General features: G+C 60.9%; 2 protein-coding genes across 13 annotated transcripts; both read left to right on the plus strand.

Moving 5' to 3' along the window:
- The first annotated feature begins 3269 nt into the window (after positions 1 to 3269).
- NLRP6 (NLR family pyrin domain containing 6) lies at positions 3270 to 10855 on the plus strand. 11 transcript variants are annotated; one of them, NM_001114114.1, is given in 9 exon segments: positions 3778 to 3806; positions 3933 to 4054; positions 4194 to 4808; positions 5037 to 5075; positions 5287 to 7045; positions 7904 to 7996; positions 9127 to 9297; positions 9375 to 9542; positions 10090 to 10228. In NM_001114114.1, coding segments are annotated over 9 exon segments (3135 nt in total).
- Positions 10856 to 12890: 2035 nt separating this feature from the next.
- PGGHG (protein-glucosylgalactosylhydroxylysine glucosidase) lies at positions 12891 to 19810 on the plus strand. Of its 2 annotated transcripts, XM_015113203.3 has the most exons (14): positions 12891 to 13292; positions 13762 to 14172; positions 14485 to 14695; positions 14766 to 15201; positions 16060 to 16179; positions 16632 to 16763; positions 17026 to 17137; positions 17303 to 17375; positions 17506 to 17642; positions 17733 to 17866; positions 17968 to 18063; positions 18236 to 18333; positions 18404 to 18615; positions 18702 to 19810. In XM_015113203.3, exons 2-14 carry the CDS (start codon positions 13914 to 13916, stop codon positions 18800 to 18802), a joined length of 2121 nt encoding a protein of 706 aa, XP_014968689.2. In that variant the 5' UTR covers positions 12891 to 13292; positions 13762 to 13913; the 3' UTR covers positions 18803 to 19810. The 2 variants fall into 2 exon arrangements, with proteins under 2 accessions (XP_014968689.2, XP_077817625.1); XM_077961499.1 differs by lacking the exons at positions 12891 to 13292; positions 16632 to 16763 and having other exon boundaries at positions 14485 to 15201.
- The last annotated feature ends 461 nt before the right edge of the window (positions 19811 to 20271 follow it).

A 20271-nucleotide genomic window follows, 5' to 3' on the forward strand; every position in this document is an offset into this window, starting at 1 on the left:
ACCCCCAAAAGTCAAAAATGTCAGATAACGCAATGTACAACAGAACAGAGCCTTAGATTTTGAGAAAGATCTATCCACTTTTAATTCTTGGGGTTCCACGAGGAAAACAGAGTTGTTGTTTTTTTCCAGAACAGGGTCTGTGGCGCCTCCTCCTTTTTTGCCCAGGCTGTTAGAGCATGAATATCCACTTTTAACCAAGCTTACTGTTAACCATACTGCTCTTAAAAAAAAAAAAACAAAAAAAAAAACAAAACTCCTTTTAAATCTCGTATTACCCAGCTTTAGCCAGGCCAAACAGCCAACATTTCTGCCTTTTTTTTTTTTTTTTTTTTTTTTTTTTTTTGAGACAGAGTCTCACGCTGTTGCCCAGGCTGGAGTGCAGTGGCGCGATCTTGGCTCACTGCAAGCTCTGCCTCCCGGGTTCCCGCCTTTCTCCTGCCTCAGCTTCCTGAGTAGCTGGGACTACAGGCGCCCGCCACCGCGCCCAGCTAATTTTTTGTATTTTTTTAGTAGAGACGGGGTTTCACTGTGGTCTCGATCTCCTGACCTTGTGATCCGCCCGCCTCGGCCTCCCAAAGTGCTGGGATTACAGGCTTGAGCCACCGCGCCCGGCCATTTCTGCCTTTTGAACTTTACCAAAGGTAACCTCACAGGTGTTCAGAGAAAGAAAAAGTCAAGACAGTTCCTGAAAGGGAAGATAATTAATAAATGGTAAAGGTCACTCAAATATCAAACCAGAAACAACTCATTCCCTACGTCAGGAATTGAACCCTGAACCCAGGCCACCATCCTGAAAGGACAGAGCCTCAGCTACTGAGCTACGGCACTGAGCAGTCTCCACTGCCCTTTCCAGAAGGAGCCTAACGCAGCCAATTTTGAGCTTGCAAAGGCTTCTAACTGCTCAAGATAATTTTTAGGACTATGACATGAACCCCCAAACTCCTGTCCACTGGATGGTGGAAGCCAAGAGAAAAAACCGCCACATGGTTACCAGGTCAGAGTCCCAAGGACATGAAACAAAACGAAAGGGAGAATTCATCCTTTTGTTTCCTAGAAACCTGCAGCACAGTTTATGACTGAGCGGTTTGCTGAGCCACCTCGAACAGCAGGTGCCTAGGCCTGCATTCTATACCCCTCTTTATGACAGAACAATACAGGAAGACACATAAAGCACCTCAGATTCGCTACAGTTTAAGACTAGCCTTGGCCAGGCATGGTGGCTCATGCCTGTAATCCCAGCACTTTGGGAGGCTGAGGCAGGTGGATCACCTGAGGTCAGGAAAACCAGCCTGGTCAACGTGGAGAAGCCCTATCTCTACTAAACACACACACACGCACACAAATTAACCAGGCATCGTGGCGCATGGCTGTAATCTCAGCTACTCGGGAGGCTGAGGCAGGAGAATCTCTTGAACCAGGGAGGCGGAGGTTGCAGTGAGCCAGGATCATGCCACTGCATTCCAGCCTGGGTGACAGAGCAAGACTCTGTCTCAAAAAAAAAGGAAAGGAAGGAAAGACTAGGCACACGAATCCTTTTTCCCATTAGTCCGAACTTTACAGGAGATAAACGTGATTTTTACCATTCATTCAAGCAGTTTGCACAGAGAGAAAGAAAGAGGCCGGAAGTCTGTCTGGTAAGAAATTCTTACCCTTTTGCTGGTATGTCAGGGTTCTGGGTTCCCTCTCCCTAAGCGGCCCTGGTGACCCAGCTGGCTGCACCACAGCCCTGGGGCCAAGCGGCAACACAAAGGAAAATTATCTTTGTCTGTTCTGGCCGGAGTAAAATACGTGTGACAAAACATAGACATTAGCCACTCTGCTTAGCACCCAGTATCAAACTGGCAAGGTTCAAATTTGCCCCCGTCATCGTTAATCCAACCTCCAACATGTAGTCTTTGGGCAAGATGGTCTCTCTGACTAAGAGAAAAGAAAGGGAAAGATCAGAAAGGGAGAAAAGCATTGCCTGAGGCAGGGTGGGGAAGGCCAGCGGCTCAGGGAGGCCAGAGTAAGATCCACCCTTCCCAGTGACACTGAATCAAAAGCTCAGGAGGCCGCTGTCAGTCAAGACGGGCTCTTTCCTAGTAGTCCCATCAGCTCTTTTTTTTTTTTTTTTGAGACGGAGTCTCGCTCTGTCGCCCAGGCTGGAGTGCAGTGGTGCGATCTTGGCTCACTGCAACCTCTACCTCCCGGGTTGAAGCAATTCTTCTGCCTCAGCCTCCCAAGTAGCTGGGACTACAGGCACCTGCCACCATGCCCGGCTAATTTTTGTATTTTTAGTAGAGACGGGGTTTTACCACGTTGGTCAAACTGCTCTCGAACTCCTGACCTCAGGTGATCCGCCCACCTTGGCCTCCCAAAGGGCTGGGATTACAGGCGTGAGCCACCACGCCCGGCCCCATTAGCTCTTAAGTGTCTCACTTTGGGAAGGAGAAAGCTCCACATGTCCCATGATCCTGCACATGCCTAATTCTGTCACCCACAGCCATCAGCAAAGACTGCAAGGCAGATTACTCCAAAGACAACAGCGCTTAACATCCCATAGTACCAAATCCATTCTTAGCCAAGAGGAACTTTACCGAGTGGGCTTCTAAACTCCTAAATCTTAGAAGGGACTCTAACCATCCTAAGTTGGGCCTCAAACCCAGGTTTGGTCAAGCATCCTTGCCTTTTATTAAGAGGGGCCTTGCTGAGCACAGTGGCTCACGCCTGTAATCTCAGCACTTTGAAAGGCCAATGCGGGCGGATCACCTGAGGTCAGGAGTTCGAGACCAGACTGGCCAATATGGTAAAACCCTGTATCTACCAAAAATACACAAATCAGCCAGGCATCTTGGTGCGTGCCTATAGTCCCAGCTACTCGGGAGGCTGAGGCAAGAGAACTTCTTGAACCCGGGAGGCAGAGGTTGCAGCGAGCCGAGATCACGCCACTGCACTCCAGCCTGGGCAACAAGAGCGAAACTCCGTATCGGAAAAAACAAAAACAAAAAACAGAAACAGAGGCCTTTAACCCTCTTGGTCTTAGGAGAGACTCTAACTCCCCTAAGCTGGGCCTCTAACGCAATCCCATCCTTTACTCGGGTACCTACCACTTATCCAAAGTTGGCCAATTTGTGCTGCAGTCTATTTCCTTTGGGTCAGGGGTCTCCTCAGTATCATCCCTTCTGTGGTTTGACAGAACGATGTCACCAGAAAGGAGTCCCAATCCGACCCCAAAAGAGGGTTCTTGGATCTTGCACATGAAAGAATATGAGGCAAATCCATAAAGTGAAAGCAAGTTTATTGAGAAAGTAAAGGAACAAGATCTTTCATTTTCCAGGTGGGCCTAAATGTCTCCCTGAATGCCATAAGTTGAAGCAGAGGGTGACTAGACGCCAACATGGCACAGTGTGGCACTGAAGCTGCTGGCTCTGAAGATGAGGAGGGAGGCCTCAGGGAGGCGCTGAGCCAGTCACCTCCTTCACAAAACCCACCTTGCTCTGCAGCCGCCTGCTCACAGCCATGCCCCGATGCCACACCCAGGGGTTCTCGGGGAACATTAATGGAATGAAGGAGTAAGAAAATCAAAGGTCACCAAGCCGAGCCCTTAAAGGGCAATGATGTGTGTGCCACAGGGCCCCATGGCATCTCGTGCCAGCTGAGCTGGGGTGTGTGGACCCGGGTAATGCACCCGGCTGGACAACCTCTAAGGCTTGGCTCCATCTCAGCCTGTGAAGGAATCACTTCTCTGACCCCCCCACCTCTGCCCAGGAGTGTTAGAGCCAGGGAGGAAGAGACCCCATGGACGAGCCAGAGGACCCCGGCTCCAGGTGAGTGCTGGCTCCAGGGTGGTCACTGGGAATCAGCTGGTCTCAGCCCTCTGGGGCCTCCAGCTCACCCGCTGACTCCCTCGGGCTCTCCACCCTTGTCGCATCCTTCCCCACCCTCACCCCCAGGCTCAGGAGTCTAAGGACTGCCTCCCCACAGAGGGCATTTGTGGAGTCTGTTGCCCACCAGAGGCTCAGACTCAGGCCCTGGTGCAAGGCCCCCAAGCTGGGCCTCACCAAAAGGCAGCCAGGTGGGGACCCCAGGAAGACAGCCTGGGCCTGGCAGTGTCTGCTGCCATAGAGGCCAGTTCTGCCTCGGCTCGGGAAGAGAGGGAAAAGAAGGAAAGGGAGGAAAGGGGGTTCAGGGTCTCTTGGAAATACCTCCCTCAGGGCATGTGACCTGGCCTGGGGTATGGAAGAACAGAAGCAGAAAGGGAGGTGCAGGGGAGGAAGGTGCCCCCCAGAGCTCAGGTCGGCGGTGGCCAGTGCCCACTTCACCCTCAGAGGGCGAAGAACACCAAGATGCCCCGACCCGGGTCCGGGGACGGAGGAGGGCAAAGTCTGGGGTCACTCCCCGTTGCCCCCTTCCCCCACCCCATGGATCCAGCTTGGCCCGGGGCTCCCTGAGGCCCTGCCCGCGGTGGGTTCTCAAACGCCAGAGTCGGGGGTGGGCGGGGGTCACCCGAGGGCCGCTCCCAGATGACCCACGCCCGCCCGTCTCCAGCACCGGGCTGCGCCTCGCGGTGGCCCGCGAGCTGCTCCTGGCTGCGCTGGAGGAACTGAGCCAAGAGCAGCTGAAGCGCTTCCGCCACAAGCTGCGCGACGTGGGCCCGGACCGACGCAGCATCCCGTGGGGGCGGCTGGAGCGCGCGGACGCCGTGGACCTCGCGGAACAGCTGGCCCAGTTCTATGGCCCGGAGCCTGCGCTGGAGGTGGCCCGCAAGACCCTCAAGAAGGCGGACGCGCGCGACGTGGCGGCGCAGCTCAAGGAGCAGCGACTGCGGCGTGAGTTCCGGGCGGGAGGTCCCTCCTGTCTGGACAGAGGCTGGGCCGCCTTCCTCCCGGCTTCCCCGAGAAGCCCCGGCGCGGCCCCCGACCCCCGCGCGTTTTATCCACAAATTCGCGGGCCCCAGGGGTAGGATCCTGCGTGCTCCTCAGGGTGACTCGGACCCCAGTGGCGCCTTCCCCCGGTTCCCCGCCCTCGGCGGAACCTCACCCCAGTTTCCCTTCCAGGGCTCGGGCCCGGCTCCGCGGCGCTGCTCTCCGTGTCCGGTGGGTCTCTCTTGCTGGGGGGCACGCGTGTCCCAACCCCACTTGGAGGGTCTGGGGGAGGACCGGGGTGGGAGGGCCGCCAGGGGCGTGGGCCGTGGTCCAGTAGAGGAAACTGAGGCCTGAGCAGAGCCGGGGAGGGCGTGGGCTCCCAGAGGGCGCAGCCTGCCCCACCGCCGACCCCTGTCCCCGCGCTGTCTCCCGCTGCGCCCAGAATACAGGAAGAAGTACCGGGAGCACGTGCTGCAGCTGCACGCCCGGGTGAAGGAGAGGAACGCCCGCTCCGTGAAGATCACCAAGCGCTTCACCAAGCTGCTCATCGCGCCCGAGAGCGCCGCCCCGGAGGAGGAGGCGCTGGGGCCTGCGGAGGAGCCCGAGCCGGGGCGCGCGCGGCGCTCGGACACGCACACTTTCAACCGCCTCTTCCGCGGCGACGAGGACGGCCGGCGGCCGCTGACCGTGGTGCTGCAGGGCCCGGCGGGCATCGGCAAGACCATGGCGGCCAAAAAGATCCTGTACGACTGGGCGGCGGGCAAGCTGTACCAGGGCCAGGTGGACTTCGCCTTCTTCATGCCCTGCGGCGAGCTGCTGGAGCGGCCGGGCACGCGCAGCCTGGCTGACCTGATCCTGGACCAGTGCCCCGACCGCGGCGCGCCGGTGCCGCAGATGCTGGCCCAGCCGCAGCGGCTGCTCTTCATCCTGGACGGCGCGGACGAGCTGCCGGCGCTGGAGGGCCCCGAGGCCGCGCCCTGCACAGACCCCTTCGAGGCGGCGAGTGGCGCGCGGGTGCTGGGCGGGCTGCTGAGTAAGGCGCTGCTGCCCACGGCCCTCCTGCTCGTGACCACGCGCGCCGCGTCCCCCGGGAGGCTGCAGGGCCGCCTGTGTTCCCCGCAGTGCGCCGAGGTGCGCGGCTTCTCTGACAAGGACAAGAAGAAGTATTTCTACAAGTTCTTCCAGGACGAGAGGAGGGCCGAGCGCGCCTACCGCTTCGTGAAGGAGAACGAAACGCTGTTCGCGCTGTGCTTCGTGCCCTTCGTGTGCTGGATCGTGTGCACCGTGCTGCGCCAGCAGCTGGAGCTCGGCCGGGACCTGTCGCGCACGTCCAAGACCACCACGTCCGTGTACCTGCTTTTCATCGCCAGCGTGCTGAGCTCGGCTCCGGTAGCCGACGGGCCCCGGGTGCAGGGCGACCTGCGCAATCTGTGCCGCCTGGCCCGCGAGGGCGTCCTCGGACGCAGGGCGCAGTTTGCCGAGAAGCAACTGGAGCAACTGGAGCTTCGTGGCTCCAAAGTCCAGACGCTGTTTCTCAGCAAAAAGGAGCTGCCTGGCGTGCTGGAGACGGAGGTCACCTACCAGTTCATCGACCAGAGCTTCCAGGAGTTCCTCGCGGCACTGTCCTACCTGCTGGAGGACGAGGGGGTGCCCAGGACCGCGGCTGGCGGCGTTGGGACACTCCTGCGTGGGGACGCCCAGCCGCACAGCCACTTGGTGCTCACCACGCGCTTCCTCTTCGGACTGCTGAGCGCGGAGCGGATGCGCGACATCGAGCGCCACTTCGGCTGCGTGGTCTCAGAGCGTGTGAAGCAGGAGGCCCTGCGGTGGGTGCAGGGACAGGGGCAGGGCTGCCCCGGAGTGGCACCAGAGGTGACCGAGGAGACCAAAGGGCTCGAGGACACGGAAGAGCCGGAGGAGGAGGAGGAGGGAGAGGAGCCCAACTACCCCCTGGAGTTGCTGTACTGTCTGTACGAGACGCAGGAGGACGCGTTTGTGCGCCAAGCCCTGTGCCGGCTCCCGGAGCTGGCGCTGCAGGGGGTGCGCTTCTGCCGCATGGACGTGGCTGTTCTGAGCTACTGCGTGAGGTGCTGCCCTGCCGGACAGGCACTGCGGCTGATCAGCTGCAGACTGGTTGCTGCGCAGGAGAAGAAGAAGAAGAGCCTGGGGAAGCGGCTGCAGGCCAGCCTGGGTGGCAGCAGGTGCGTCTCCAGGGCAGAGATGCTTGCTCTCTTGTGTGTGAGGTGTGTGTGCGGGTGCAAACCTGTGCACCTCAGTGTCCATCTGGCATGGGGAGCACGTCCAGACCAGACCTTGGCTCCCCAAAAGGCAACCACTTGCAAGGCAACCACTGAGTTCCTATCTTCTTCCCCAGGGTGTCCTCACCATGCCCACCCTCAGCCACCCACAACCTATGAAAACTTCCTAGTATGTCCCTACAGCTCTGGCCCAGCTCTTCTTCCCATTATATGTCCTGACAATAAGTTCTGGAACACACGATGCCCTCTGTCCTGAGCCTCTGCACTTGCCCTTCCCTCCACCTAGAATATTCTCAGTTTGCTGCCTGTCCTACAAGTCTGCCCTGGCTCCCCCAGCTGGCTGGGGACCCAACTGGCTCCAGAAGTGCCCTTTTGACCATCCTGCTATGACATCTGCCCCACACCTCCACCAGACCCTCAGCTCCTCCCGGGCAAGGCTTTTGCCAGAGTTCCCTTGAGTTTAGCTCCAATTCAGCCCCTGCCCAGGTGCTTGGCATCTGTTGAGAGGATGAATGTCACGATGTTGGCAGGGACTGGGCCTGGGGACCCAAAGACCCATGTAGGGGATGTGGGTGATACTCAGACACTCCAGGGGGATGGTGCCTGGGCCACAGATGAGTGGTTTTGCTCTGGGTGTGGTGGGGGGAGTGTGAAGGGAGTGACTTCACACTCCTCACCTTCAGCATGGAGGTGAGGAGGAGGGGCAGCTCTGAGACCCCAGGACCAGAGATAGGCAGGAGTCCTTTCTGGGAGGCACTGTGAGGGCCAGGGTGGGCTTCACCTTCCTCTCTCTCCCAGCAGTTCTCGAGGCACCACAAAACAACTGCCAGCCTCCCTTCTTCATCCACTCTTTCAGACAATGACTGACCCGCTGTGCCATCTGACCAGCCTCACGTGAGTGGCCACACCCCCAGCCCTTCCTGTGGAGCAGACTGAGAGCAGGACGCCCTGGGAGAGACAGAAGTGTGGCCTAGGAAAGAAGGCTGAGGGGTCAGGCCAGAGCCTGAGGCCTGTGGGTGCTGGGACTGGCAGGCTGTCCTCACACAGAGCGGAGGGAGGAGGGGTGGGGCTCTGGAGCTTCATTACCAGGTTAGGTACTGGTAGGAAAAGGTCGGTCCTGGTGTGAGTGGAAAGCAGCGAAGCGTACTGAGGGAGGGATTAGAGAAGACAAGAGTGTATTTTCCTTCTGAAGGAAGGAAACTGCCGTTGGAAACTGCTGGGTTCTTAGAAGCAGTGGAGGAAGGCGTTCAAGCCCAGGCTCTGAAGTCAGGCTGTCTGCAAATCCCAGCCTGCTTCTGTGTGCCCAGTGGCAAGTCCATCTATCCAAGCTTCCATTTCCTGCCCTGTGAAATGGAGCCAGTAGATCTAGAGAGTTGGGGTGAGATTTAATGTGGCCACACATGTACAGTTCTTACATGGCAATAACTTTCCAGTCACTCTTAGCTACCACCAAGTGAGCAGAAAGGAAGAGAAAATCTAGGAACTAGTACTGATGATGAAACAGGTACATCCTACATGGATGGCGACTCAGCAGATTAGCTTGGTACGGGGGTGGGGGTGTGGCAATCTGGACATAAGCATAAGAGCCAAAAAGGTGATCGCATTTGGCTCAGCAATCCTGCTGGTAAACTAAGATGTTCAGCACACCATTATGTATAATGGCAAAAAAAAAAAAAAAAAAAAAGAGGAGAAACACCACAACTCCCCAACCATCAGGACTGGCCGACGAAATAAACTGAGTCGGCCACCTCAGCTTGGTGGACAATCGTGCGGCAAACATGTTGAAACACGTCTCAGCTCACCAAAGAGCTCGTTGAGAGTGTTGTAGGGAGAAATGGACACAGCTCCCAGGGGTGCGTGGTGACAAAGGGCACGGCAGGCTCTGTGGGGTCCAGCGAGGGATGTGGTGCCAACACATCTCTCAGCTGAACCTTGGGCCGCTGGGGAGTGGGCAGTTTATCCAGTTGGAGGTGGTGTGGTGGCTGAGGTGCCCACAGGTAAATCTATGTGCTTCTTGACCACAGGCTGTCCCACTGCAAAGTCCCTGACGCAGTCTGCCGAGACCTCTCTGAGGCCCTGAGGGCAGCTCCGGCACTGACAGAGCTGGGCCTCCTCCACAACAGGCTCAGTGAGGCAGGACTGCGCATGCTGAGTGAGGGCCTAGCCTGGCCCCAATGCAGGGTGCAGACGGTCAGGTGAGGCCTGGCTTGGGAGGGACCATGGGATGCCCCCACCACCACCCCAGCAGCTCCTGAGGTCTGCCCTCCCACAGGGTACAGCTGCCCAGCTCCCAGCAAGGGCTCCAGTACCTGGTGGGCATGCTTCGGCAGAGCCCCGCCCTGACCACCCTGGATCTCAGCGGCTGCCAACTGCCTGCCCCCATGGTGACCTACCTGTGTGCAGTCCTACAGCACCAGGGATGCGGCCTGCAGACCCTCAGGTGGAGGCAGGGGTGGGAAGGGTGCTGGGGACACAGCCCGTCAACCCAGGTGGGGGTGGGTGCCTGGGGGCTTCCCTTGAACCCTGAAGAGGAGCCTCTCCCAGACACCTCCCACGTGACAGAGCTCAAACACCAACCTGGGAGCCTGGCCCTGACAGGCCTGCCCTCTGAAGCCCTGGCCACAGCTCCGGGCCTTGACCACTTTGCCTGACCAAATGTTCATCTGTTGTCTGGTGCCCATGGCCGCACCCTGGGCCAGTGGCCCCGAATACCCTTTTGCCACCCCCAAGGCCTGGCCTCTGCCCCTCCCCTAGCCTCTGACAAACCTCTCAACTGACACCGCCTGTCCCTGAGTGTCTGTGGCACAGCTAAGCCGACAGCCCCGTCACTGACCGCAGCTCGGCTGCTCCCACAGCACTGCCCGCAAGCCCTGGCTGCTCCCACAGCCCTGCCCGCAAGCCCTGGCTGCTCCCACAGCCCTGCCCGAAAGCCCTGGCTGCTTTCCCCCACCGCTGACCCTGCTTCTGCTCTGTGTGTGTGGCTGCAGGCTGACCTCTGTGGAGCTGAGTGAGCAGTCACTACAGGAGCTTCAGGCTGTGAAGAGAGCAAAGCCGGATCTGGTCATCGCACACCCAGTGCTGGACGGCCACCCAGAATCTCCCAAGGAACTCGTCTCAACCTTCTGAGGCACTGGTGGCCAGAGCAGGGTGGAAGACCCTAGTCAAAGTCCCTATGGAGAGAACGGCCCATTCCAAGCGCGGGAGGACATTGCTCTCAGCCTCTGGGAAACTTCTGAGCTGAGAGGCCCCGGACAGGCATGTGGGAGGCCCAGACATGGCACCCTGCCCCGTCCAGGACAGGTCCAGGATCTGCCCCTCTCTCCATACTCTGGGGGACTCCTTCTCCCCCGGCCTCACCACTACTGCACCCACCTTCCTCTCCTGGGCCCCTCCAGCCATTCCCCTTGAAGACACCCCCCAACCAACCCAAGCCACAATAATGATGGTGAGAGCTCCTACCTGGGGCACAATGACCCTTCTCTGCCCAACCCCCATCTGCAGTGTGGCCCAGCAGCCCCCAGGACTGTGCCCCTGTAGACCGAAGGTAGGCAGGTCACCGTCCCTCCCTGTTAGGAATGAGACCATCCCTGAGGCTGTGGCCCAGGCCCAGAGGTGTCCAGGGTCTGAGATCTTTGGGAAGGGACACTAGGGCAGGGTAGAGACAGAGCAGAACCCCCGTGCTGGGTGGGAGGCATGACCACATGGCGGGTGAGCAGCCCCCATGCACTGATGATAAATTCTCCTGTGCACTCATTTCTGTTGGCTTCTATTACACCTGGCCAGGCATGGTGCAATCCAGGTCGGTGCTCACAGTCTTTCCAGCATCCCACTTTGACAGGGCAGGATGGTGGCCCCCAGTTCCTCAATGAGGAAAGTGAGTCTCAGGGGGCAGGCTGACTGCAGAAAGCGCTGTGACAAGGGCCTTGATGGACAGGACCAGCAGCGGACAGTCCTTGAATCCTGGTGTCTTCTCTGCTCAACCCTACTGGGCTGCTGAGACTCCAGTCTGAGTGGGGAGGTGGGGGAGACTCTAGATTCAGCCCCATCACTTCCGAGGGGAAATCTCCTACTATAATCCACTTTCAAACTCCATTTCTTCATATCACAAAACACAAAAAAACCCTGTCCTCCTAGACTTGGCATTCTAGGTAGGAAGACAAACATCTACATGATACATAGTATAATACTATATATATATGTGCTACATACACAACACATATGTATGTGATACACAGCGCAATAGCACAAATACGTATATTATACGTATACGTGTGCCAGGTGTGGTGGCACGTGCCTGTTGTCCCGGATACTCAGGAGGCTGAGGCAGGAGTTCGAGGCTTGAGCCTAGAGTTCGAGGATGCAGTGAGCTATTAGGTTGGTTGGAAAGTAAGCAAAAACCGCAATCACTTCCGCAACAACCTAATATGATTTTGCCGCTGTGCTCTGGCGTGGGCCACAGAAAGACCCCATCTCTAACAAGTAAATAAATGTGTCTCTGATACATAAATACACACCACAATCAATAGGCCTATGATGCCTAAACAAGTAACGATGCAATAAAGATGCACAGGTAGGGCTGATAACTGCTGCGGAGGAAAGTAAGGCAGAGCCTGGGACTGGTGGGAATGGAGCCAGGGTTTCCTGTTGCATGAAAGGGGGGTCTGAGGAAGTCTCATTGAGGACTGGCCATTTGAAACCCCAAAGGAGTGAGGGGCAAGCCCCGAAGAGGTCTTGAGAAAAAGTGCTTCAGACAATGATGCTGCCAGAGCAAGCCAGGCAGGGGAGTGTGCTTGGAAAGTTCTAGAACCAGCAAGGAAGCCAGGTAGCCGCAGTGGGGTAGGGGAAGGCGGCAGCGGGGAGATGAGGTCAGGGAACCAAGGCAGGTGCAGGAGAGGGTTTGCGGGTGGAGCTTGTATGAGGAGCGCTTTTGGCCCATCCTCAGGGAGTTGGGTGCCATGACTGCGTTCTGGGCAGAGTGCAGGGTCTGCCTTAAATGTTGGGGGGGGGTCTGTTCACAACAAAAGCAGAACTTGGGAGCCACTGAGCCACTCCAGGAGGAGGTGTGGGCGGATGGAGGTGGAGCCACAGGACCTGCCCATGGGTTGAATGGAGTGTGGGTGAAGACGGGCAGAGGTAAACCAGGGTTCTTGGCCTGGGCAGCAGGACGGGTGCAGTTATCCTCACCTGTGCTGGGGAGGCTGTGGGAGCAGCAGGCTTCCGAGCACGTGTTGGGCTCCGGCGTCTCTGGCTGCACCCAGTGGTCAGGACAGGGACATGAGGGCCGGGTCAGGGAGCGTGAGATACAGGGACAAGCGGGCCCAGGGCTGAGCCCAGCAGTGTCCAGGTGGGCGGTGGCGTTGGGATGGGAATTGGGAACTGCACGGGTGGTTGCAGGAGGATGGAAAAACCCAAACAACAGCTAGAACAGGACCGAGGCAAAGGAACCGCAGGATAACAGAAAACCCCAAATGAGGGCGAGAAAATGGCCAAAACCCCGTGCGAGGGACACGTCCATGACCCTCCCGGCAAAAACCCAAATGAGGGAGAAAGGAGGCAGTCACGGCGGGGGCCGGGGTGTCCCTGAAATCCCCTTCTTTTCCAGAATCCCTAGAGATTATTCCGCCCCCAAGGAGGAGACCCAAGCTCCGCGGAGCGCGGCGGGTCTGCGTCTTCGCTTCTCCTCCTGCCTCTCGCTTCCTCCGACCCCACCCTGAGTTCTTTCCCCTGACGGTGTCGAGAACCCGGGCGCCGGCTGGGGCTGGGGTCTCACTGGCATCGGAGCCCCCCGAGCCCCCCGGCAGCAGCGAGGCGAAGACCCGGGTGGAGGCGGCCGGAGGGCGCAGGGGGAGGGAGGAGGCGCGGGAGGGAAGCCCCGGCCCGCGGGCCCCACCCACAGCCCCCCGGACACAGCTCCGGGTCCCGGCTCGAGCTCCGCGCACTCAGGGCGCAGCGTGCGGGAAGGCCCCGGACGCGACCCAGGGGAGCCAGGGCTGCAGCCGCGAGTCCACGTCCCGCCCCCGGGCCCAGCGACCGCCCCCGCCGCCCAGCGACCGCCCGGGCCCTCGGGGGCGGGGACCGCGGGCCTTCCTGGTGGCGCGGCAGCCGGGCGGCTCCTCCTTCCCCCGGCCCTGGCGTGGAGCAGAGGGACACAGGTTTCCACGCTGGCGCCCGGCGACCGGGTGGGGCTGCGGTGAGTCCCAGAGGCCCCCGCCCCGCAGCTCCAGGCTTCCTCCCCGCTGCCCCCCGCCCGCCGCCCTCCCAGCCTCCAGTCGCCCCCCTCCAGCGACTCCAGCCGCCCCATCCTCCCTCCCGACCCCCGCCTGCCCCAGTCGCCCACACCCCCGAGACCCCCACCCGCCCAGTGCCCCATCCCCCCAGGGCCCCTGGCAGCCCCAGACTCCCTCCCCCATCCCGCCCAGCGCTCCCCCTCACCACACCCACCCCGCCCTCCTCCCCACTTCCACTTCCCACCGACAGACGCAGGTCCCGACCTCAGAGGGTGGGGGCAAGACCGGGGTTATGGGGGCGGTCGTTGGGAAAGCAGGGTTAGGACTGGAATCTAAGGTGCCAGGTGGGAGAGACAAACTTAGGGACTCAGCTGGGCTCCCGGAGATCAACCTCAGGGGTCTGAGCTCCGTTCCTGGGCGTTTTCCTCCTAGGAGGGGCCTCAGGAAAATCGGGGCTGCCCAGCTGGTTCTGCAACTCCCCCCAGTTCTGAGGGAGGCTTCAGGGGATTACAGACGGTCTCAAGAGGGCGGCTCAGCCAGTCCCGGGGCCCCTGAATCCCCATCAGGCCGCTCAGGCCCAGCCCATGGAGGACTCCCGCGAGGACCCCACCATGTTTGCTGCCCACTCTCTGCCCAGTGACCCCCGTCTCTTGGCCACTGTGACCAACGCATACCTGGGCACACGAGTGTTTCATGACACGCTGCACGTGAGCGGCGTGTACAATGGGGCTGGCAGGGACACGCACCGGGCTGTGCTGCCCAGCCCCCTCAACGTCCGGCTGGAGGCCCCTGCAGGGATGGGGGAGCCGCTGACCGAGACCTTTGCCCTAGACACCAACACAGGTATCGCCGCCTGGCCTGCCTCACCCCTGCCCCAGACATTGTTCCAGGCCAGTGGGGGAAATCCCACCAGCACCTCCTGAGTTTACACAGGAAGTCTCACTAACACAGGAGGCCCCAGAGGCCCGCAGAGTCCCCCTTTCCCTCTGCCTGGAGGCCTCCTGTGCAGCTGTAGCAAGAAAGAGCAGCCCAGGGTCCGGAGGGATCTGCCTCATTGTGGGGAGAGGCCACGGTGGGGGGTCCACTCCTGCCCCAGGGAGGCCTTAGCTTGGCCACCCACCTGGAGTGGTCCTGCCTTCCCTTCTGCCTCCCCAGGCTCCTTTCTTCACACCCTGGAGGGCCCCCACTTCCGGGCCTCGCAGTGCATCTATGCGCACCGCACACTGCCCCACGTCCTGGCTTTCCGTGTGTCCATCGCCCGCCTGTCCCCGGGGAGCGGGCCCATCACGCTGCTGCTGTCCTCAGCCTTCTCCCCGGAAAGCCCAGACCTGGACCTGCACCAGGGTCCTGACTTCCAGGGAGCCCGGTAAGGAGGGGGCTGGATTTGCGGCCAGGGAGTTCAGGAGGGAGCTCATCCCTGAGCCATACTCTCACAGGTACCTGTATGGCCACACCCTCACCCCTGAGCAGCCCGGGGGGCCACAGCAGGAGGTACACATGCTGTGGACACCAGCACCCCCAGACCTGACCCTTGGGGAAGGTGAGGAGGAAAGGACATGGGACTTCCTGACGGTGGTGGGCGGCAGCCGGGCTGAGGCTCAGGCCTGCCTCACTGAGGCCCTGCAGCTGCAGGCCAGGGGAGCTCTGTACACGGCTCACGCACAGGCCTGGGCCCAACTCTGGGCAGAATGTGGCTTGGACATGGTGGGGCCCCTGCCGCTGCGCCAGGCCCTGCGTGGCTCCCTCTACTACCTGCTCAGTGCCCTACCCCAGCCCAAGGCCCCAGGATACATCTGCCATGGCCTCAGTCCTGGGGGCCTCTCCAATGGGAGCCGTGAGGAATGCTACTGGGGCCACGTCTTCTGGGACCAGGTGAGCATTGTACACCCAGCACCAGCCACACAGCAGGCGACACATGGAGGTCCACGGTCTCTGCCCTCCCTGGCATCAGGGCTGTGGCTGGGGAAGCACAGGGTCTGTGGCAAAAGGGAAGGGGCCTGGAAAAGGTGGCATCTCAACAGGAGGGTGGCAGAGGAGTGATCTAGGTGAGGGGAATGGAAGGTGCAGAGACCAGAACTGAGAGGGCCTGAGGCACCTGCCAGGGCGTGGGGAGGGGCCCCCACCAAGGCGAGAAGGGCTGCAGACCCAGGTCGCCAGGGTTTATAGGCAGCAGTGTGGTGCTTGGCGTTTACCTGAGGGCCAGTGAGCTGCAGAGACCTATCAGGACGGGGACCTGTCGGGACTGGGAATACCTGTGTGGCTGCTGCGTGGAGCCCGGTGCTGGAGGCCGGCGAGGGTGACGGGGACACTGAGGGCACAGGGTAGAGGGGTGTGATGGCTGCTGGGCATGCAGGTGTCGAGAGTGACGGCGCTGGAGCTGAGCCTCCCTGTGCCGCTACTGTGGCGTTTCTTTGATGAGGCTCCCAGAGGCGTTCACTGCGGGCCGGCCGGCCTGAGGCCGCCCATGCCCATATTCCGGCCGAGCCTCGGAGGCCACACAAACTCTGGCTGGGGAGGCGAAGTGTGGGGCTGAGGACCAGAACTCCAGGAGCCTCTGGGCTGGAGACAGAACTGGGTGGGCAGGTGGGGAGGGTCTGCAGATCTGAGTGGGCAGCAGAGGAGGAACCCAGCAGGCGCCAGCAATGGAGCTCTGCCAGGGCGGAACGTGGCCAGCAGGGGCGGGAGCAGTGAGGGCCTGTCCGGTGCTAGAACGAGGGACTGTGCTCTCAGGACCTCTGGATGTTCCCGAATATCCTGATGTTCCACCCCGAAGCCGCTAGGGCCATCCTGGAGTACCGCATCCGCACGCTGGGCGGGGCCCTGGGGAATGCCCAGAACCTGGGCTACCAGGTGAGGGGACCTGGGCACTGGCCACAGGGCCTTGCAGGGCCTGCAGCCCCCACACCCCTCCCAGGCGTGTATCCCTCTCCCCAGGCCCCCTCTCTGGACAGAGCTGGGATGTCCTAGATTCCCCACCCTGAGGCTTGTGGGGCCTCAGCAGTGTCCCCCCCGCACCTGAGAGAGAGAGGAGGTGGGAACCGCAGCAGGGCTGGGACCCCACTTTGGCCCAGGACCCCCTGGGGTGCCCCTGCTGCCCTGAGCCAGGGTCAGCACTGGGTGAGAACTGGGCAGAAGCTACGTGGCCCCCAGTGAGGACGTGCAGTGGGCACTTCTCGCAGTAGCATCCACCAGGGTACGTGGTGCAGGCCGTGCCCCCCTCCTCCAGGGCAAGGGCATGGGAAAGTTGATGGGCCACCCCTCGCCTCCAACAAGGCCAAGTCTGCCCCCTCCCAACCCCTCAGGGAGCCAAGTTTGCCTGGGAGAGTGCAGGCTCCGGCCTGGAGGTTTGCCCTGAGGACATTTATGGAGCCCAGGAGGTCCATGTCAATGGGGCCGTGGTGTTGGCCTTCGAGCTGTACTACCATACCACCCAGGTGAGGTGGGCCTGCCCCCCATTCCTGCAAGGGGGCCAGGCAGCTGGTGTAGTCCCCACTCCTCGTGGCTCTATCTGGGGCCGGTCCTGGGAAGCTGGCTGAGGACGGGTGTCTCAGTGCCAGGCCCTGTTTGGGGCCGGTCCTGGAAAGCTGGGGCTGAGGACAGTTGTCTCAGTGCCAGGCCTTGCTTCTGGGCACAGACAGGCCACTGGGAATGAGAGTGACTGGGGCCCTGGCCTCTGTGCCGTCTCCTGCTCCCCAGGACCTGCAGCTCTTTCGAGAGGCTGGTGGCTGGGACGTGGTCAGGGCTGTGGCCGAGTTTTGGTGCAGTCGTGTGGAGTGGAGCCCCAGGGAGGAGAAGTACCACCTGAGGGGTGAGGGCCACGGTGGGGAGGGGCTCAGGGAGGAAGGGTGGATGTTCCCAGACTCGGCAGATGTTTTCAGACACCTCACGTGTGCCAGCCCCACGCTGACCGCCGGCGTGGAGGGAAGGCCTCTGAGGCTCTGCACTGAGCACCATCTTGGACTTGTGTGTCCAGGAGTCATGTCCCCCGACGAGTACCATTCAGGGGTCAACAACTCTGTGTACACCAACGTCCTGGTCCAGAACAGGTCAGACACAAGATCCCCTCACCTCACCCCGCCCCTGCCCCAGCTGGAGACCTGCCCCAGTGCCCCCACTCGGCAGGCAGCAGCTGGAAGCGCAGGGGTTGCAGCCTCCCCCACCTACCTCCACCTCCAGCCTGCGCTTTGCTGCTGCCCTGGCCCAGGACCTGGGTCTGCCCGTCCCCAGCCAGTGGCTGGCAGTGGCTGACAAGATCAAGGTACCCTTTGACGTGGAGCAGAACTTCCACCCAGAGTTCGATGGGTATGAGCCTGGTGAGTGACCCCTTCAAGGCCTCCTCCCCTGCCGTCAAGACCCTCGAGTCTGTCCTGGAACACCCCCCAATCAGCAGCACCTCCACGTAGGAGAGGTGGTGAAGCAGGCAGATGTCGTGCTCCTGGGATACCCCGTCCCCTTCTCCCTGAGTCCTGATGTTCGCAGGAAAAACCTGGAGATTTACGAGGCTGTGACATCCCCCCAGGGCCCCGCCATGACCTGGGTGAGCACCCTGGGGCTGGGGGGTTCCTGCCTCAGTGGCTTCAGTCTTCTCTGCCCACGCAGTGGGCCTCACCCCGTGTGTCCTCTTACCTCTGACCGCAGAGCATGTTTGCTGTGGGCTGGATGGAGCTGAAGGACACAGCGCGGGCCCGGGGCCTCCTGGACAGGAGCTTTGCCAGCATGACTGAACCCTTCAAGGTCAGCCTGGCCACGCCTGCCTCCACTGGGCCCCTCGTGGTGGGAGTGGAGCCCGGCCTCAGAGCAGGCACGGCAGGGTGCACCCCTGGAGCTTCCTGCCGGATCTTGGGACAGCAGCCCAGAGAGGACGGTGTCCGGGGGGTCCTGGTGTCAGCTGCCCTTGCCCCTGCAGGTGTGGACGGAGAATGCAGACGGGTCAGGTGCTGTGAACTTCCTGACAGGCATGGGGGGCTTCCTGCAGGCGGTGCTCTTTGGGTGCACGGGGTTCAGGTAAGTGCAGAGGCTGGCAGGGGGCAGCCCATACCCCCACCTGCCGCCTCACAAACCTCTCCTCCCGCAGGGTCACCCGAGCAGGTGTGACCTTTGACCCCGTGTGTGTGTCGGGGATCTCCAGAGTGAGCGTCTCTGGCATCTTCTACCAGGGAAACAAGCTCAACTTCTCTTTCTCCGAGGACTCCGTGAGCGTGGAGGTCACGGCCCGAGCAGGGCCCTGGGCTCCCGGCCTGGAGGCTGAGCTGTGGCCGTCCCAGGCCCGCCTCTCCCTGTTGCCAGGTAGAAGACCACCCCAGCCCCCAAGAGAAGAGCCCAGGCACCTGTGACCACAGGCTGTGCCCCTCAGCCTGCCTCTCTCCCTACAGGACACAAGGTCTCCTTCCCCCGCTCGGCTGGCCAGATACAAAGGTCACCCGCGAATCTGCCTGGGAGTTCCAGCTCCGGGTTCCCTGGGAGGACTTTTTGAAGATGTTGGGTACTGCTCCAGAGCCGCAGGGCCCCCTCTGGGTCACCCTTGTCGGTCCCTCCAGCCCCACTGAGTCACTCACCGTGGACCCTGCCCCTGAACAGTCAGGAACGTTGGCTTCAGAAATGCCTCTTCCTTCCCTCTGGCCACTCCTGCACCCACTCCTCCTGGGCACCCTCCTAGCCTGCCACCCCTCACCTGCAGCCAGGCTCCCAGGGAAGGTCCACGCTGCTTGGCCTGAGTTCAAGGCGTTCTGCCTGTGGCCTGGACTCCCGTGGACCCCCGTGGGCAGGTAGCTTCCCCGTGGCATCCCCACGCCACCTCTGCCTGCCCCTGTGGACTGATGCTGTCACGCACCGTCCCATGGCACCGCCCCGAGCTCCTGAAGCCAGGGTCTGAGCCGACATCACCTCTGGCCTCTCATCCCCTACTCTCCTGAGAGCCGTGGTCACAGCGGCCGGCCGCTCTGCTGAGAAGGCAGAGAGGCAGGTGCAGGCCTCAGCGGGGACAGCAGGGATAAGGGCACGAAGGAAGGAGACTCGGCCCCCTTCAGAATTCCTCCAGACTCTCAGGTGCAGCTTTGCCAAAAAGGAACTTTTCACGCCATGCGGCTGTGGAACTTAGTCTCAATCCCAGGCTCCTCTTGACTCTGGGCAGCTTTAATCAGGTTGGGCGGCCTCTGCCACAGCGTGGGGTGGGATGGCCGTCTTTCCTCAACCATGCAGCTTGTGAGGACGGGTGGGGGAGTGGGAAGTGGGAAGTCACCAGAGAACAGGAGAGGGATTTGAGAGCGAGACCCCAGCGCTCTCCACAGACCAGCCAGAGGGGCTGGAGCCAGACGTGCATGGGTTCAAGGCCCTGGCCCTGCCCAGCCTCTGTCTCGGGGCCTCAGCCCCAGTTTCCCAAGAACAAGATGTGACGGCGTCTGCCGCCGAAACCCTGATGAGGACCAGGCCCCCTGCTCTGCGGTCAGCCTGAGGAATTAAAGCTTTGGTGCTGGGAAGAGCATTGTTCCTCCGAGGAATTGTGCTTCCTTCCTTCTGAAGTAAGGGCCGTGCCCGGGGCCCCATTTCTCCTTCCACTTGGGTCGGGAAGCGCAGCAACTTTGAGGCTCACGCTGAGAAACGTGGGTCCCCTCGCGTCTGCACCTCCCTCCTGCACTGGTGCTGCCGCCGCACCCTGTCCTCAGAGTCTCCTTCGGATGGAGACTCAGGGAGGGAGGGAGGGAGGCAAGGACGCCTGTGGAAACCTCTTCCAGGCAGCTCTGGGGTCTGGGGATCAGGAGGCCTGGGTCTCCCAAGGCCTGTCTCTGCCACTCTCAGCGGCTGCCAGAAGCAGTGTGTGGGGGATGCGTGTCTCCAGTGCAGCGCACCCGCGGCCGAGACCAGCACTCAGAGGTTGGCCAGGAGTTCTCTCAGGTGCCCTGACAGGAGCCGCGTAGAGTGCAGATGGCTGAGACCTGTGGACAC

This window comes from Macaca mulatta, chromosome 14, assembly GCF_049350105.2.
Source record: "Macaca mulatta isolate MMU2019108-1 chromosome 14, T2T-MMU8v2.0, whole genome shotgun sequence".
Taxonomy (NCBI): domain Eukaryota; kingdom Metazoa; phylum Chordata; class Mammalia; order Primates; family Cercopithecidae; genus Macaca; species Macaca mulatta.

Excerpts from the sequence above, each read along its gene's own strand:
- NLRP6 (XM_077961411.1), top strand. The coding sequence starts at position 3,662 with ATGCACCCGGCTGGACAACCTCTAAGGCTTGGCTCCATCTCAGCCTGT. Across the intron at positions 7,046-7,900 it reads GCCAGCCTGGGTGGCAGCAG|CAGTTCTCGAGGCACCACAA; the intron begins GTGCGTCTCCAG and ends TCTCTCTCCCAG. Across the intron at positions 9,298-9,374 it reads TGCAGGGTGCAGACGGTCAG|GGTACAGCTGCCCAGCTCCC; the intron begins GTGAGGCCTGGC and ends GCCCTCCCACAG.
- PGGHG (XM_015113203.3), top strand. The coding sequence starts at position 13,914 with ATGGAGGACTCCCGCGAGGACCCCACCATGTTTGCTGCCCACTCTCTG. Across the intron at positions 17,138-17,302 it reads GGAGAAGTACCACCTGAGGG|GAGTCATGTCCCCCGACGAG; the intron begins GTGAGGGCCACG and ends TTGTGTGTCCAG. Across the intron at positions 18,334-18,403 it reads TTTGGGTGCACGGGGTTCAG|GGTCACCCGAGCAGGTGTGA; the intron begins GTAAGTGCAGAG and ends CTCCTCCCGCAG.